The 19,390-nt window shown below is 41.9% G+C and overlaps 2 protein-coding genes across 2 annotated transcripts in view; one reads left to right on the top strand and one right to left on the bottom strand.

Annotated features, from left to right (window-relative positions):
- The window catches only part of LOC108279527 (potassium voltage-gated channel subfamily A member 5), a 38,468-nt gene extending 34,248 nt beyond the window's left edge, over positions 1 to 4,220 (top strand). Inside the window, exon 2 of the mRNA XM_017493835.3 lies at positions 3,108 to 4,220. The gene's annotated coding sequence lies outside the window, so the exon portion shown is untranslated. The remainder of the gene's footprint in view (positions 1 to 3,107) is intronic.
- Positions 4,221 to 7,187: 2,967 nt separating this feature from the next.
- LOC108279595 (fibulin-1) lies at positions 7,188 to 17,206 on the bottom strand. The gene is given in 13 exon segments (XM_053688120.1): positions 7,188 to 7,597; positions 7,599 to 7,650; positions 8,077 to 8,221; positions 8,422 to 8,535; positions 8,669 to 8,788; positions 8,870 to 8,995; positions 9,085 to 9,210; positions 10,194 to 10,337; positions 14,462 to 14,599; positions 14,701 to 14,838; positions 15,116 to 15,208; positions 16,807 to 16,948; positions 17,126 to 17,206. Coding segments are annotated over 13 exon segments (1,725 nt in total). The 3' UTR covers positions 7,188 to 7,291.
- Between the last annotated feature and the right edge of the window lie 2,184 nt (positions 17,207 to 19,390).

Raw genomic sequence — 19,390 nt, 5'->3', positions numbered from 1 at the left:
TGGCAGATATTTGGTAAAAAGATTTTATGCCTGGGTCTAATAAAGAGCTGTTCATTTCCCTTCCCTTTCTCTCTCTCATCTTAAATTTCCCTCTGTCTCACACTGATTTAAAGTGGACCTGGGTTTGTGAGCAGCAGCAGCAGTACTCGGGGCTTACATCCACCTTCCCCCAGGCAGCGGGGGGCACTTAACATTCGCACTGACTAGTCACAGCCCAGAGGGAAAGCATCGTCCTCTTTGTGCGCAGGACTGGGAGATTAAAGAGAGGATGACAGGATGTGTTATGCAACAGCATGAGAGATAGTAGTGTTTTCTTCAGGTTCAGTGACCTGAAGAGAAATGGAATAAAGAAGAGAGAGAGAGATTCTCTGCACTAATGGAATACTGAGGGCTGCAGGCGGATAAGAGGACTGATGTACATTTGTTCAGGCCTGCTGATGTGTTAGCTTTCACAATTAGTAGCAGAATGAGATGCATGACATCTTGTTAAATTAAAGAGCCCTGCAATATAACCACAGATGCTATTGTTTTATACCTGCAAGCAGTGGTCTGTGGGGTCAAAGCACCCTCTGCAAGCGTGCCCAGTGGCCAATACTTTCCAAGTTACAAAGAACGATAAAGAGACCATAGATGAAAATACTTATCAGGTTTTGTGACAAAAACTCAATGTTAACCATGTGAAATGCCTGCTGAAGGCTGAATGGCTGATGGTGGCCAAGCAGACGTGGGGCAGAGAGACAGAGGACAATACTACACACTGTTCCCTCATTAAAATCTTTTTACATCTCATTCAGTATTTTACTAGAAAATGTTTTTCCTATCAATGAAGAAGCCACCTCTAAACTGAAAAAAAAAAACAGGAGTTTTTTAGTGTATTTTGCATGGTAAAATACATACAGTGGGAGAAGATAAACACAAGCACCAGTAGACTGCTAACGGGTTGTCCTGCTCAGATTTGGCCTCACGAGCTGTTTGCATATGCTGGGCAGGATTACACTGATCCAACTTAATGCCTAAGACCACGCAATCATTCATAAATATAGAGTCTACAGCAGTGTGCAGGCTTGGGCCAAGCCCAGTGCCCTGGGTTTCCATGTAACCATCTGTCACCGATTAAAATTGAGGGAGATGCCAGTGGTGGCTGTGTGGTGGAGGTTACAGCTTGGTGATTCTGACACACTAGAAACTGCATTTTAATTGTACTGCATGCTCTGTGTACAGTAAAAGATGACAGCTGAATTCGCTCATACAAGATTCCCATCAGCTTATTTTGGTTCAGTAGTGAATGTTCAATCAAATGTAGGCCAGGAAAGATAAGTAGAATGCGCTTTCAGATTGCCTGTTTTTATTGGACTGAAAGAGCTGCGGGTCACACTGAGAGGAATACTGACATACTATTTATAGCACCACATCAAGACTTTGGTGTCAAAATGAATTCTTTTTACGATGTTCAGTGAAGCTTTTCCATGCAAGAGCTCCAGTCCAGTTTTGGTGCCTAAACCACTGTAGGCTTTCAAAAGCACTTCTGTAACCAGACACAACAGAAATGTTACTATTTCATTAAATGTTTGAGCCAATCATTAAGGTTGATTTTACGTTATTATTTGCATTATACAGTCCATTCCAAAAGTACCGGAACTGGAAGACCAATTAATTTTTTTTGCTATACATTGAAGACCTTTGGGTTTGAGATCAAAAGATGAATAAGAGACAACAGATCAGAATTTCCGCTGTCATTTCATGATATGTAGATCTAGACATGTTAAACAACTTAGAACATGGCACCTTTTGTGTGAACCCACCTATTTTTCAAGTGATTAAAATATTGGAACATGTGACTGACATGTGATATGTGATTGGAACTGTGGAGTTTCTTGTTGTCCAGGTGTGCTTTGTTATATCGCTTATTTTAACAATAAATATCTCTGAACGTCTACTCTTGGATTGAGCCTTGGGTGTTGCCTGTGAAGACTGCATTTGTTGTTAAAAAAAATAAATCAATCAACATGACGACCAGAGAGCTGTCTATCAGAGAAAAGCAAGTCAATTTGAAGCTGAGAAAAGAGTGAAAATCGAACAGAGCTATTCCACAAACATTGGGCAAAGCCAATACAACAATTTGGAATGTCTTGAAAAAGAAAGAAACCACTGGTTTACTAACAACCAAACACGGAACAGGTCGGTCAAGAAAACTACAACATTTTATGACAGAAACATTGTGTGAGCTGTGAAGAAAAACCCCCAAAAACAATAGTCAGTGATGTCACCAACAACCTTCACAGGCAGGGGCAAAGGTATCACAATCCAACATTTGAAAAAGACAGAAGTATAAAGGTCATAGCACAAATAGCACACATAGATGCAAACCACTAATCACCAGAAAGAAAATGAAATATAGAGATAAGCCACAAAAGTTCTGGAACAAAGATTAACCTTTGTCAACGTGACGGAAAGGCCAAATTGTGGAGAAAGAATGGATCTGCTCATTATCCAAAACATATGAGCTCTTCGGTCAAGCATGGTGGAGGTAGGGTCATGGCTTGGGCTTGCATGGCTGCTTCTGGAACCGCTCACTAATCTTTATTGATGATGTAACTCATGATGGTAGCAGTAGAATGAACTCGGAAGTGTACCGAAACAATCTGTCTTCTAATTTACAGAGAAATGTATCCAATATAATTGGGAGGAACTTAATCATGCAGCAAGATAATGACCCAAAACACACTGACAATACAACAAAGGACTTCATCAGGGGGAAAAAGTGAAAGGTTTTACAGTGGCCAAGTCAATCACCAGACCTTAACCCAACTGAGCAGCATTTCACCTCCTGAAGAGGAGACTGAAGGGAGAAGGGAGACTGTGAAGGGAGACCGTGTGTGTGTGTGTGTGTGTGTGTGTGTGTGTATATATATATATATATATATATATATATATATATATATATATATATATATATATATATATATATATATATATATAATTTATTTGAATTTTTTTGGCTATAGTAACCATGTTGTCTTTGCAGCAACGTTGCTCTTTCTGGGGTGACTGACGTGTGATTTCTGTCTAATGTCCTTCTCTAATTTCTTTCTTTCCTTTTTAAACAGATCTCAGGAGAATGGAGGCAGTGAGGAAAGTTTAGCCATCCTAACTCTTCCCACCTAGTTAACAGTCATTTAGACAGCTGTGCCTTCAATCAAGCCCTCCGTTCTTTTGACACTCCCTTCGTGTACAGAAAACACCCAACCCACAATATAGTGACAGATCCTGCTGATGACTCCAGTTCGGGTTGTTCTCTGCAAACTGAACGAGGAACATTAAAGGAGGAGTTTCTCCAGGTCGGAGGCTTACCTTTGGTGTGGAACTCAAATCAGTGCGTATTAGAAGTGATCTCTCTCTGTGCAATATCCGTCGACATTAGTGTTGTCACGTGGAAGTAGATTATGGACTGACTGTGCTCAGTCAATTTATTTTTGTAATGCTGTTTATCTAATTTCTATTTTTCTAAAGTGAAATTTCCCTCCAAGTGATGGACCAAGAAACTCCAAGCACACTTTAATAATAGTCACTCAGTATAAAGGCTTCAGAGAAGAAAATGCCCAGTTTCTTCATCAGGGCAAAAGATATAGCATTGTTTCTACTAAGTGGGACTTATTTTAATCTAGATTTATTTTAGACTTCAGTGTATAACAGGAGGTTTATGGGTTTTTTTTATAGCTTCATGAGGCTAACCTGACTTAATGAAGTGGGTATCAATACACTGTTGATGTGTGGCCAATAGCTTTTTTCTTTTCCTAATCTTACTTTTTTTAATCAATCTCCTGCCTTTCAAGCCATTTTTCTTCAATGTTTTTAAAATGGATAATTGAAAACCAAAATAGAGACCTGAAATTAAGGGGACATGGCTGGAATCATCACTAAGGAAGTATAAAATCTATGCCTAGATTGACATAAGATCATTTTAGACACTTTGATATGATAAACTGATCTTCTTCAGTGTGCTACCTTCATTATATCAACAATCAAGTGTTGCTTTGTTATGCCCCAGTGCCGCACGGTTTTGTGTACTATTTCTCTTTACATCACATGCACATTATACCTGTTTTACCAAACCATCTGCATGCTGATAATGTCAGTAGACTAGAGACTAGTCACTGGGGTTTTCATATTTATCTGAACCTAATGATGCTCATGCTATTAAGAGTACTTTTAATGACCTCTGTTCTCAAACACCCTGAAAAACATGCAGCCATATTGGTTTAAAGCCTTCATTTCATTTAAACTTCATCCCTTTAAATGTTGCAATGCTTTTCTAAAGTGTCAATAATTTCAGAAAATAAGAAGACATGAATAAAGAAAATCAATGTTGTTGTATCTTACTCTTGATAAAATAATGGAAAATAATGAGACATTAACATTGACTCTGTGGAGTAAACATTAAGTGATTTGTGCAAATCAATTGCTACTTTTGTTATACTTGGAATAATTTAGAATCTCTATTTACATAAAATGTTCCCATTTTTGTAAGATTACGCTGCTGAGTTTTGTCCATCATAGAATGAAATTTGCTTTAAAACTCTAAAGTGTCCAAAACAACCAAATACAGCTGTTGGTCCTATTCCTTCTAGGAAATACTGATGTAAAACAGAAGGTCTATTAAGTCAGTGCATATGCAGTATAAATATGACACCATCACTGAAATAATACATATAATCTTCAGATTGTGATTGCATTTACTAAATGTAATAAATACCAGGTATTTGTTTAAGTTTAAGTGTAGTCTTATCAGCATAAACGTGTGGCTCTACTTCCTTACATGCTGGACTGTCAGGGCGGTTTTCATCTGGAACTAGTGGAGTTTCCTGTGTGCTTATTTCCTAGCCGAGTTCTAATATCAAGGGGGTCTTGTGACCATGACCTTTGATATGTAGCCTGTACAGTATAAGGGGCTCTTGCTAAATCACTCTCATCCACTTTCCCAAGCTCTTTTTCTGAAGAGCCGAAGAAATTGATTGAATAAAATAAGAAGCGCTCAAAAATACTTTGAACAAAAGATTGCATAAAAGTGTTATGTAAAATCTACACAATCAAGAAGAGTGCATTGTGTATACTGCGATTCAGTACTGATTTAATCGATATTCGCCACTGAATCAGAAAGCAGACATGCGGTCTGTTGTTTGTGTTGGTGTGCAGCATTGTAGTGCTGCAAATGCAGATTAATAATGCCAATTCTGGGGTGCTTTGCAGGCTATGGAAAAACTGTTGAGCAACCTCCCCCATGCTGCAGGAGTACAGTGCAGCGTGAAGTGGGCAACCAATGTGAATGAAAGGCCCACTCCTCTGTGTTGCGAACAAAGGAAGAACAGCAGCCTACAAAGTGTTCGGCTGCTCAGTCCCATGGAAAGGAAAGAATGAGGGCCCTTACTGGCATGATGGCTGTGGGCATGAGCACAAGCTTTTAGTGGCAATGAAATGCAGTACAGAAGGCTTGTATGTAGAGACAGATACTGATGTACTTTCAATGGCCACATCTCATTCTCTAAGCTTGAGGACCACCTTGGAGAGTGCTTGTTAGCCCATCAGTGGAACATTCTGAAGGTCAGAGTGTGATACAGCAGTAGTTATGTACTGAAAGGCTACCAGGGCAAAACAAAGCTCGATTCTTAACCTGATACATTGGATCAAATGCCTGACCAATTTTTTGGTATATAAGCCCAAGTAAGTGGCTAGACGCTAGACTATTCCACAGTGCACCTGTTTTATGAAGGAGCTTTTATATGCATTTCAGAATGCAAGGAATCTTTGATAAGTGCACACATAATGGCTGCTATAGTTGAGGCAAACAGAGCTGAAATCAATCCTGTCAGTAGAGAGACCAGTTCCCTTACTAATGTTATAAGAAGACAACACAGTGTCCACACTGTGCACAAAATCACAAATCACAAAAATCAATGTAGAATTTGGCAAGCAAGCAATGGAAATGGGTGGATGCACATTTTCTGTCTCAGAGCACTGCCTAGTTTCATTCAGGCCATTATAATCAAAGAGTGTATCTGGTGTATAGAGATTGAACTCTATGTAATTTTTTCAGCTAATTTGTAACATGTATAGTTTTGGGCCAGGATGTGTTTGTACACAACTGGCCAAATCTTGACTAGTATAGACATTCTTTCAAAAGGTGTGTAAGGTCTCCAGTCCCCATGCAAAGCAATGGTCCCACAGTGGGGCCTGGATTTGGTGCTAGGCACTTTGTGCAACCAACAAAATATATAAAGCATTGTTATTGGGCATCAGTATGGTCAGGTGAGTCAGCAAAAGGGCTATAAATATGGGCTATCAGTTAGCATGCATTGGGACTAGAAAGCAAACATGTCATGCGGGCCACCTGGTAAAGGAATTAAAGTAAGTAAAAGTACCGTCTCGAATGCGATTGCGCTATGAGAACTTTCTTGGCAGCACTAAGGGGTGGACAACTTGGAAGCACTGACAGGGAACGTACCATCCACCTTTACCTGATTCTCTAGACAAAATATTGTCATCACAATCCATGTGTTCATTGGTGAGTTTGAGGGACTCTCACCCTAATCAGGAACAGTATCTGACCCTCAATAACTCTCCTCCTCAATAGAGTACAGTAGTGATAGGTTGAGTTTACTCTTAGTAAAAAGGTACAGTATCAGTACTTGAGTAACTTTTATCCTCAAAAGCAGCACTGAAATAATTCTTATTCACAAATCAGACTTGAGTGACTGGTATCCTCAAGAAGGAGTAATGTTGATGCTTTGAGTGTTCATCATTTTCCATAGAAAAATAAATCAGCACTTATTGTAAGCACTGTTTTAAGTCCTTACACTTATTGTAAGCGCTCTCCAGAGATGCATCATATGGTCTCAACTAGTTCTAGAAGGAAATTGTCCTGGAAGTCCGGATCATGGAAAAACAGAATAGTAGAATGTATATGTAACCATGGTTCTACTATAAAATGAAGGACCTCCAGGTCACTTGTGTTGATGAGAAAGGCCAGAGGATTAGTGTGATGTACCATGGACTTTATAAAGGAAACACATATGGGGTCATGGTCATTAGGATATTAGTAGCCAGCTAGGAAACGAGCACGCAGGAAAATTCCACGTTCCAAGAAACTGTTGTAGAACCATGGTTATGTTAAAATGTGTGATTTGATCATACAAATGAAGGCTGACACCAACTCCCATGGCTACACTTGTAAAAAGAATAAGGCACAGTAGGTGAAGCAGCATTAAGGTTTTGGCCAGCTTTTTGGCACAATGGGCTAAATGGGCTGGTCATTAATAACAAACACAGCAATCTTAGCCACGGAAATGCTGGTGATGCTGTATCGAATCAGTCTGATTTCCATAGTGAGCAGAAAGTCCCGGGGTTCTTGCAGTGGTATATGCACAGACACCACTCCACCAGTGGCTGTTTTCTGGATGCTGAAAAATCTTTCTGCATCACCATCCATGATAAAGATCTGGATATCGTCCCCAGGTACAGAACTGGACCGTCCCATACGGAAAACGGCAGCAGGTATGGGGATGTTGATGGGAAATGTGAGATTGTAGAAGGAGATTCTTAGGTGGCAGGGACTGGCACTCGCTATTCTGCTCACAAGGCAAGCGTTCACAACGACTGGAAAGGTAGCACAAGAAGTAGCTTGAAAATAGCGCAATAAAATTAATCCTTACTATATTAGTAACTTTGCATCCATTTTTTGCTAGATTAACTAGATATCACATTGAAAACATTCTTTTTCCTTTGTCAAAGTCACATGCCTGTCAACCAATCAGAAAAGTATTTTCCATGTCCATGCTATAAACAGGGTCCCTAATTTCTTTTTCTTTTTCTTTTTTTTTTTTTTTAAAGCAGGTGAAATCTACACATAAATGTATTATTTTAGTAATATACCAATGCAGTGACTGATTATCAATACCATACCTTCAGCTACTAATTTATGCACAATATTTTTTCATTATTATTTTTATTTTATTTATTTGTTGTTGTTTTACTTTCTCACTGATCTGAATTTCCATTACAATAGAAGTGTAAGATACTCACTTCTCTGCTGCACCCCGGTATTTGGGTGGACACTCAAATGACAGGCAGCGAAATCCACCCAAGATATTGAAGCAGGTCTGCGTGGCAGAACAGTTGTGCGTTCCTGTTGCACACTCATCAATGTCTGCACACAAGTTATTGCCATCTCAAGATTACACCATTTCCAATTACACACCTTCATAATTTTAAACTTGTTAGTTGGTATAGATCTGTATTCAGTCTGCTCTCTTGCAGAATGATATATTACATATCCATAGGAAAACATATCCATCAACTGCAAAATACAATAATGAGAGGCACCGTGTGATTTTTAAAAAATCTTTAACCAGGCAGGTGCTCCCCCACTGGGGGAGAATGTATAGCCTGTTGGAGGGCAGGTGCATTCATAGCTACCAGGTGTGTTCACACAATGATGCAAGCAAACTTTCCCTCCAGAAGTAAAAGCACATTCATCAATATCTAGAAAAGAATAATTGAAAGAAATTGGCAGCAGAGGGCTCTAAAATTACTAATTGCTACTTTATTTGCAGCTAATGAACAGTTTTTTGAGTTTTATATGGATTTCCAGGTAACATTCCTAAAACGTATATACCTTCACGGTTATTTCCATCCATGTTGTTGAGCTGGTAACCACGGTGACAATAACACTGTTAGGAGCCATAGACATTCACACACTCCTGGCTGCATGGGATTTTCTCGCATTCATTCACATCTAAAGGAGGGATCAAATTCAGTGCACACCAACACTGTAAATTTTACCAACATCGACAACGCTGGTTAATTACAGACCCACCTTCACAGTTCTTGCCATCATTAGCCAGCTTGAACCCCGGATGACAGCTGCACTGGTACGATCCAGGAGTGTTGTTACATTTATGAGCACAAAGGTGCCTAGGATAGCTGTTGCATTCGTTATTGTCTAAGAGGAGTAAGTAAAAATTATTTAGTCCATGTAGATATTTACACCATATATAAGGCAGAGTGTCAGGGAGGAAAAGCTGGCCTTACCCTCACAGGTTTTGCTGTTGCTATTAAACATAAATCCAGAACGACAGTCGCAGCGGAAGGAGCCCAGAAGGTTCACACAGTCATGGCCCTGACAGGCACTGTGTGGTCTGGTGCACTCATCTACATCTGGTAGAAATGTGAGAAAGACATTTCATTTGACATTCATTTTCTTAGCAATAGATGTCCCATAAAACAAAACCATCTGTGTGAATATTATGTCAATGATGGTCCCAAGAAAACACTCCCTGATACAACATGAGGAAGAAAATTCAGTATGAGCATATTGTCTAAAAGAGTCCTGGGCTGAGCACAGGACACTCATTATAATTACAGCAGTAGTTCTTAAAATGTCTACAGTATACAGGTAAAAATTATCAACTGAAGCATGAGTGAACAGTTTCTGTATTTCTGGGTTCTGCTCATAATTTTATGGCTTGGAAATTAGCTTGTCCCCCAGCTGGAATAGAACTGAACCCATGAAGCAAAGGAGGAAAAGGAAAGTGTGTAATTGATTTCATTGCACTTGCAGTTCACCTTGCAGGCAGCAGAGGGCATTATATGATATTCGATATTATATTATATTATATTAAATTTTAAATTGTATTATACACACACAGATACATACACACTCACCATCCATTTTAATAGAAACATCTGTACATAGAGATCACATTTTTTCCTCTTTATGTGCATAAAAAGGTAATATATGATAGAGGGAATATGGCAGAGACTAAATCAATCTCTCAAGATCATTAGAGACATCTGAAGAAATCGGTCATGTGTCAGATTGTAATTTTTTTTTTTTTAATTGTATTGTTAAATGTATTTAAATCTTGAGAGAAAAGGTTACCTTTAATTCTGACCAACGAAACCAGTACACTTTATTAATTTGTACACAGCTTTAAAATATAGGTTTAAAAAGAAACAAGTGAAACCATATTAAAAATTCTTTAAGATGTTATTGTTTGTTTCAATTATGTTTACATTTTTCTAATAAGCATGCAAATGTATTTAATATTATTCATGGCATTTTGAAAGTAAAAAGGTGAAATATAGGAATACAGTATATATGGGTGAAATATAGGAATTACTAACACATATTTCCTTACCCATGCAGTGTGTGCCCTCTTTGTTCAGGTGATATCCACGTCTACAGGTCACTGAGAACCTCTGGCACATGTAGGAGCCCACAGTGTTAACACATATGTGACCAGGTTGGCATGGGCTCTGATCATGTATGCACTTATTTATATCTGAGAAAGAGAGCAAGCACTGAATGACTGTTGACTATAAATAGTACTGAATAGTATGGTATACTTAATTATATATATCGTGGCGCCAGGCCGGTAGCCGGTGCACAGGAAACAAAGATCGCTCCTCACGCGACTGCTGCAGTGGCGCAGAAGAGACAGCTCCGCTTCAGCGCCACCAAATGTTTTGGACATCCAGAGAGCACGAGACGGCGGGGCGGGGCCGCCGACACAACCCCGGCTCGTGAATGGTGCGCCGTACGGAAGAATTCCACCATCCGGCAAGCGAGGGGAGAGTATAAAAGGGCGATATTCCACTCGCAGAAGGAGAGAAGTATCCCCGAGCATGTGCGCGGATTTCTGGGGTGTTTTATGCAGTTTTGCCGTCGCGTGCCTGTTTGCTAATCGCTGTTGTGTGATTTTTCGGGTTTCAGGTGACTCCGACGCGAGTGACGGCTCCGCCCGCCCCCTTGGCTGTAACCGCCGACGGCTGAGACCCTCACCGCCCGATCGCCCTTCAACCCACACACACCCACATGTGCACCCCCGTTCACCGATTATCTTAAATAAATCCCCCATAACATTGAAACAGCCTCCTGTGTGTCTGTGCTCCACCCACCACTGGCTAAAATCCCTACAATATCCATCCATCCTCAACCGCTTATCCGTAATCGGGTTGCGGGGTTAGCAGGTCCAGCAAGGGACCCCAAACTTACCTTTCCCGAGCCACATTAACCAGTTCTGACTGGGGGATCCCAAGGCGTCCCCAGGCCAGTGTGGAAACATAGTCTCTCCACCTAGTCATGGGTCTTCCCCGAGGTCACCTCCCGGCTGGACGTGCCTGGAACACCTCCCTAGGGAGGCGCCCTGGGGGCATCCTTACCAGGTGCCCGAACCACCTCAACTGGCTCCTTTTAACGCAAAGGAGCAGCGGCTCTACTCTGAGTTCCTCTCGGATAGCCGAGCTTCTCACCCTATCTCTAAGAGAGAGGCCAGCCACCCTCCTGAGAAAACCCATTTCGGCCGCTTGTACCCGCGATCTAGTTCTTTCGGTCACTACCCAACCTTCATGACCATACGTGAGTGTAGGAACGAAAATTGCCCGGTAGATTGAGAGTTTTGCCTTCCAGCTCAGCTCTCTTTTCATCACAACGGTGCGGTAAAGCGATTGCAATACCGCTCCCGCTGCTCCGATTCTCCCGCTCCAATGTCCCCTCACTCGTGAACAAGACCCCAAGGTACTTGAACTCCTTCACTTGGGTTATGTTCTCATTCCCTACCTGGAGTAGGCACTCCATCGGTTTCCTGCTGAGAGCCATGGCCTCAGATTTACAGGTGCTAATCCTCATCCCAGCCGCTTCGCACTCGGCTGCAAACCGATCCAGTAAGTGCTGGAGGTCACAGACCGATGATGCCTTCAGGACCACATCATCTGCAAAAAGCAGCGATGAGATCCTAAGGTCACCAAACCGCAACCCCTCCCCACCACGACTACGCCTCGATATCCTGTCCATGAATATCACAAACAGGATTGGTGACAAAGTGCAGCCCTGGCGGAGACCAGCCCCCACTTGGAGCAAGTCTGACTTTTTGCCGAGCATCCGGACACAACTCTCGCTTTGGGTGTACAGCGACTGGATAGCCCTAAAAAGGGAACCCTTCACCCCATACTCCCTCAGCACCTCCCACAGTAGACCCCTGGGGACCCGGTCATACACCTTCTCGAGATCCACAAAACACTTGTAGACTGGATGGGCATACTCCCAGGCCCCCTCCAAGATCCTTGCGAGAGTAAAGAGCTGGTCCGTTGTTCTGCGACCAGGACGGAATCCACATTGTTCCTCCTCAATCCGAGGTGCGACTATTGGCCGAACCCTCCATTCCAGCACCTTGGAGTAGACTTTACCAGGGAGGCTGAGAAGTGTGATACCCCTATAATTGGCGCACATTCTCTGGTCCCCCTTTTTAAACAGGGGAACCACCACCCCGGTCTGCCACTCCTTGGGCACTGTCCCCGACTTCCACGCAATGTTAAAGAGGTGTGTCATCCAAGACATCCCCTCCACACCCAGAGCTTTCAGCATTTCTGGACGGATCTCATCAATCCCCGGGGCTTTGCTACTGTGTAGTTGATTGACTACCTCAGTAACCTCCACCACGGAAATTGACGATGATCCCCCATCAGCCTCCACCTCTGCCTCTACCATAGAGGGTGTGTTAGTCGGATTCAGGAGTTCCTCAAAGTGTTCCTTCCACCGTGCAATTACTTCCTCAGTTGAGGTCAACAGCGTCCCATCCTTACTGTACACAGCTTGGATGGTTCCCCGTTTCCCCTTCCTGAGGTGGCGGATGGTGTTCCAGAAACACCTTGGTGCCGACCGAAAGTCCTTCTCTATGTCCTCTCCGAACTTCTCCCACACCCACTGCTTTGCTTCTTTCACGGCAGAAGCTGCAGCCCTTCTGGCCTGTCGGTACCTTGCAACTGCCTCCGGAGTCCCCCGGGATAACACATCCCGGAAGGCCTCCTTCTTCAGTCGGACGGCTTCCCTGACCACCGGTGTCCACCATGGTGTTCAAGGGTTACCGCCCCTTGAGGCACCTAAGACCTTGAGACCACAGCTCTCCACTGCAGCTTCAGCAGTGGAGGCTTTGAAAATTGCCCACTCGGGTTTAATGCCTCAACCTCCATAGGGATGCCAGAAAAATTCCGCCGGAGGTGTGAGTTGAAGATCTCACGGACAGGGGCCTCCTCCAGATGTTCCCAGTTCACCCGCACTACCCATTTGGGCTTTCCAGGTCTGTCCAGAGTCTTCCCCCACCCCTTGATCCAACTCACCACCAGATGGTGATCAGTTGACAGCTCCGCCCCTCTCTGCACCCGAGTGTCCAGAACATGCGGCCTCAGATCGGATGATACGATTACAAAATCGATCATAGACCTTCGGCCTAGGGTGCTCTGGTATCACGTACACTTATGAGTCTCCTTATGTTCGAACATGGTATTTGTTATAGACAGTCCATGACTAGCACAAAAGTCCAATAACAAATGCCCACTCGGGTGTTTGATCAGGGATCAGGGAGATCAGGGAGGCCATACCTCCCAATCACGCTTCTCCAGTTATCTCCATCATTGCCCACGTGTGCGTTTAAGTCCCCCAGCAGAACTATGGAGTGCCCTACTGGTGCCCCATACAGGACTCTGTTCAGGGTCTCCAAGAAGGCAGAGTACTCTGAACTGGAGTGCGGTGCATATGCACATACAACAGTCAGAGTTTTCCCCCCTACAACCTGTAGGCGTAAGGAGGCGACCCTCTCGTATACCGGTGTAAACTCCGACGTAACAGTGCTCAGCTGGGGACTTGTGAGTATCCCCACACCCGCCTGGCTCCTCGCACCCTGGTCAACTCCAGAGTAGAATAAAGTCCATCCCCTATCCAGGAGTACGGTTCCAGACCCAAGACTGTGCGTAGATGTAAGCCCCACCAGATCTAGCTGGTAGCGCTCCACCTCCCGCACGAGTTCCAGTTCCTTCCCCCACAGAGAGGTGACGTTCCACGTCCCCAGAGCCAGCCTCTGCCGCCCGAGTGTGGTCCGTCGAGGCCCCTGACCTTCACTGCCACCCATGTAGCAGCGCACCCGACCCCCATGGTTCACCCCATGAGTGGTGGGCCCATAGGATGGAGAGGGGGGTGCCACGTTGCTTTTTCGGGCTTTGCCTGGCTGGGCTCCGTGGCAAAACCCAGCCACCAGGCTTTCGCAGTCGGGCCCTTCCTCTGGGCCTGGCTCCAGATGGAGGCCCCGGACTTCCTCCAGGTAGGGTAACTCCTCCTCTCTTTATCTTTTCCATGAGGGGTTTTGGAACCATTCTTAGTCTGGCCCCTCCCCTGAGACCACTTTGCCTTGAGAGACCCTACCAGGAGCACAAGGCTCCAGAAAACACAGCCCTCAGGTCCGTAGGGACACACAAACCTCTCCACCACGATAAGGTGACGGTTCCTGGGGAGAGGCCCTACAATATATATATATATATATATATATATATATATATATATATATATATATATATATATATATATATATATATATAATGTGTGTTTGTGTGTGTATCACATGGACAAGTATCTAACCAATGCAGTTTCCGACAGCATCCTGGATGAAGCCAAGCTCACACTGATGTCATGGATGGCAGCGAAATGACCCAACAGTGTTCTGACACGTGAATTCACGTCCACAGTTATGTGTTCCTACCAGACACTCATCAATTTCTAATGGAAATGAAACATAACTGAAAACCGAGCGCACCAAATCACTTTAGCATTAAGAATAATAAGGACATATAGGACAACATAGGACAACCCGGGTTAACCTTGGCAAGTGTTGACATTAGTCAGCTCATATCCTGTGCCACAGCTGGTTTCACTCTGACAGCGGTACGAGCCCTCAGTGTTGATGTAGCTTTCACCTGGCTTGCAGTTATGAGCTCCTGACAGACACTCATTGTAATCTGACAGCAAAAGGGAAAGACATGTGATCTTTTTTTTACATACAAATTTTCTTTCTAAAATTGCTAAATTGCATGTCCTTAGGCGAAATATGTAGTAACCTTATAAAAAAATAATCCAAAAATCATGCAAGAGACAAGTTGCTTGAACTCAATACTTGGTTTTTATTTCACCTTTTTACTTTCAAAATGGCATGGACAATACTGAAAATAATGTTTAACATTTTCCACCTGTAGTGGAAATACAAAATGTGAATTAAATCCAAGGTACTAAACTTACCCTAACAGCTGTAGCCATTGGATTTAAGATGGAAACCACTCAGGCAGACGCAAGAACCGTTACCCACACAAAACTGAGAACATCTTGTTCCCCCTTTTAAGGCAAACATAAATGTCAGAGGATACATACTTCATCAGTTATGAAAAGTGAATACAATTCTCTCAAATTATATTTCTCAAACAATATATCTTTATACCACCAACAAGTGGAGCAAGTGGCATGTGAACAAGTAACTGCTAGAGTGACGTTCAGAAAATGAGAGCACGCATGTAAATTCAAGTGGTCAGCACAACAGACACAGTGGTCTGATAACAGGTAATTAAAAACAGTAGGAGTTAAATCCCAGTGACTTGGAACCAAGAGAGGACAAGGAACTATACAGCTTAGACCTATGTAATATTGCATTAACATGCAGGAAATAACTGAAGGGTGTTAATAAACTACAGTAAGTAAAGTGCATAACAAGCCATAGTTAAAACTATGTGCTGACATCTGAGGGGAAACAATTGCTGATTAATTCAGTCAGTTCTCTTTTGCTGGTTTTATTTATATATATATATATATATATATATATATATATATATATATATATATATATATATGTGTGTGTGTGTGTGTGTGTGTGTGTGTATTTCTTCCCTGGCGATGCTCTGCTATAGTATTCTTTATTAGTTCTTAGTTTACGCTGATTAAATATTTTACTAGACCGCATTTGGACCTTGGCCCACCTGCTGACGACCCCTGCCTTATAGTATGTTATTCTCTAATGTATAATAACAAAATCCAAAGGGTTTAGGCTAGCATTATAGATTAATGCTTACCTGCACATAAGTCAGTGCCCTGGATATTACCTATATTACTGGTATCAGTGTTATTCAGCAGTGGTGACACTGTGTGAAAGAGAAAAAAAATAATAATAATAATAATAATTTTTTTTTAAAACAGCCACATTAGTTCATTCAAAGTTGACTTGGAATGAGCACAACACATTATCTGAATGAGGTTGTTTACAATCTTATATGTATAGATATATAAAATGTTAAAATGAATATCGAAGGCATGCTTGTCATCTTTTATCTCAGTAGTGCATTTTTTTAATAATTGTCACTAAAGCATAAGTACTGATTATTCCTAGACATACATGGATGAGAGTGAGTGTAAATACATGTGTATTACTGGTGAAAGCTTTCAGGTCATCAGTCAGATACTGTACACTGCAGGCATAAAGTATTGAAGCATTGACCTAAACTGACTCTGGTAGGTGTTAAACAGTTTAATGTGTATTTCAGTGGAGTCATTGGAGGCAAAAAAAATTAATATCAGTGGCTTAAGATGTCAAACCTAACATATGTTTCCTGAGCATTTTATCAATTTTTTCACTTTTCTTGACTGGACAAGTATTCTATATGTTTCCATGTTGCATGAGAATATTGGTCATATTTCTGCCTGTTATACCTAGAATTTTTTTTTATTTTGTTTCTTTTTTTCTCTCTCTTTTTTTGCTGCCAAAACTTTTGATAAATATCTAGTAGTAGAAAATCAAGGTAACCGGATGTGATTGTGAGTTGTGTAATCTTTAAAACGTTCATCAGGTCATGTAGATTCCATCGAGGAAATTATCTTTGTCTTAGTATCTCCCATGCATAGGTCATGATGAGAAAGTGTGGGCATTCCCTCATGTACTCTGTTACCTTGGTGGATTAAGCCATGCTCTTTCTCCACACAGCAGGCCTGTGCCACGTTCCCGAAGTGAACAGTGACAGGAATCTGCAGTTCACAGTTACGATTCTCTCTTTGAGCCAGCAGCCCAAGCACACAGCGCTCACAAAACATCTGGAGCAAGAGGAAATAAAACATGGCACAGAGGAAAGACACTTTATGCAGTTTATAGACAGTATGTTTGAGAAGCCTTAAATATAACTAGTATGCTACACCTTGTAAAAAAACATGCACACACCTTGGCAGTGTTGACTTTATAGGGCTCTCTCTGAAAAAGTAGAAATCACATACTCCTTTCCTTTTGGCACTGGTCATGACATTGACACAGAGATTTTCTTTCAGAGCAGCTTGGCAGCACTGTTTCTGAGCCATCCTAGCACAGAACACAGAATCACAAATTTCTGTGGTAGCTTGTGAGTCTGCAGAGTGCAGAGATGGTTGGCAATGGTGTAACAGCACAGATCACAGTTCAGTTAATCATGGAGCCTTTGGGATCAGTGGTTTTTTTGTTTGTTTGTTTGTTTTTTTGATCCACACTTGTCTTTCTGCAAAAAAAGATCATCTCAGCCTATAGACAATCATTATATTCTCTTATATTCTATTAGAATATTCTATCTGACAATTCTGTTATATTAGGAATATTGAGCCATTCAGATATCAAATCAAAAAGACCTCAAAAAGCTCAAAGCAGATATAAAGCAGTGACTGAGTGAGTATGTGAGCAAGGGAATGAGTGGGAGAGTAGGAGAGTGAGTGAGTGAGTGAGTGAATGAGTGGGGGAGTGAGGCTCAGCCAGCTGTTTAAAACTATGCAGAAATGATTGCTTTCCTGAAAAACCTCCACATTTGTGGTGTTATTAGTTGTAATGGAGGCCCAAACCAGGTGTTTTCCTACCTGCAGATGTAGGAGCGAGATATATGTGGAAGACCCAGGACTAGGTGGAGAGATTATATCTCCACACTGGCCTGGGAACGCCTCAGGATCCCCCAGTCAGAGCCGGTTAATGTGGCTCGGGAAAGGGAAGTTTGGGGTCCCCTGCTGGAGCTGCTGCCCCCGCGACCCGATTAACGGATAAGCGGTTGAGGATGGATGGATGGACATTTCTAAATAATGTCTGTCTTATTTTACAGACAGGAGACATAAAGTGGTTGGAGTTTACATTTCTTACACACTTTGAGAAGATATATTTTTAACATTTAAAGCCATTTATTATTGTGTCTTGATGTTATCATGAGCTGACATACACATTAAATTATTAAGTGTAAAAAAATAGACATGTTAATCTAGTTCTATGGACCTAAATGTAAAAAAAAAAATTTTTAAAGGTACAAAGATGGACCATTCACATCGGAACCTAAAATGTTGTACCTTTATAACTCGTTATTGGTACATAATTGTACCCCAAGGTTGTGGACCTTTAAAGGTACATTTATATGTCTTGTTCCCCTAGGAACAAAATTGCACCTGCACAGTACTTTTTTCTGACAGTGTATTGGTGGATCCGGAGCAGATCCTGGGTACAACGAGTGTGAGGGAATAGATCCTACATGGAACACCAGTACATCCATCATGCACACACATTCACACATAGTAGCATATTTTTCCTGGAGTGGGACAAAACCATAGGACCCAGAGGAAACCCACACAGACACAGGGAGACCATGAACAGAAACTAGAGCTCAGGATTGAACCAGAGACCCTGAAGCTGTGGGCTAGCAATGCTATCTGCTGCGCCAACAGTGTAGGAAAACACTTTTTGTTTTAACCTGTGAAACCTTGAAATTAAACAATTTATTTAGTCCAGATGTTAACTTTTGTTTAAAAAATGTATGGGGATTTGTAGCCTAAAACTACAACACATTTTCAAGATAATCCTATTACAAATCACTTGTCTAATACTCCTCTTGAAACCCTGAATGTTCACAGAAAAGCAAGGCAGAGTTTTCAAATCACTGTCCAATTCTAACTAGCATTAAAAGAGCTCGTACAGTGTTTGATTTGAAACTCCGCTGAAGGCCTATTCAATCTTTTTTGGTTTGTTTTCATCATGATTGGCATAGCCTACTGCAGTGGTTTTCAATAGGGGGCCACCAGGGGGCACCCAGGGGGCCTCAACAATTTGGTGTGCCTATCCCTCCCACTAGTATGATTTCTCTTTCTCACTCTCAGACAACCACACAATCAAATCCTAATGTAATGTAATGTAAAGATGTCATTATTAATAAATAAATAAAAAGGGGGGGATATATTCAGAAGTCTGTATTTTTACTGTGTTTTAAAGACATCTTGCAAAAGGGGGGCCTCGGTCAAATGTTAGTGCCATTTGGGGGGCCTTGCCCTGGAAAAGTTTGGTAACCCCTGGCCTACTATATCTTTCGGGGTTTTGTCCATCTCACCCTGTAATTCCTTCGCGCGCCACTAGGGGGTGGCTGCGTCCCAGTTTGATTTACCGCTTGTATGGCGTGAAGATCATGGGTTAATATTTTCATGTGTAAATGAAAAGAATAGACCGCCTTTGGGATTAAAAATAATAATAATAAAAAAGCAACACAGAGC

Source organism: Ictalurus punctatus, chromosome 19 (genome assembly GCF_001660625.3).
Source record: "Ictalurus punctatus breed USDA103 chromosome 19, Coco_2.0, whole genome shotgun sequence".
NCBI lineage: Eukaryota > Metazoa > Chordata > Actinopteri > Siluriformes > Ictaluridae > Ictalurus > Ictalurus punctatus.
This window is presented reverse-complemented; position numbering and strand designations above follow the sequence as displayed.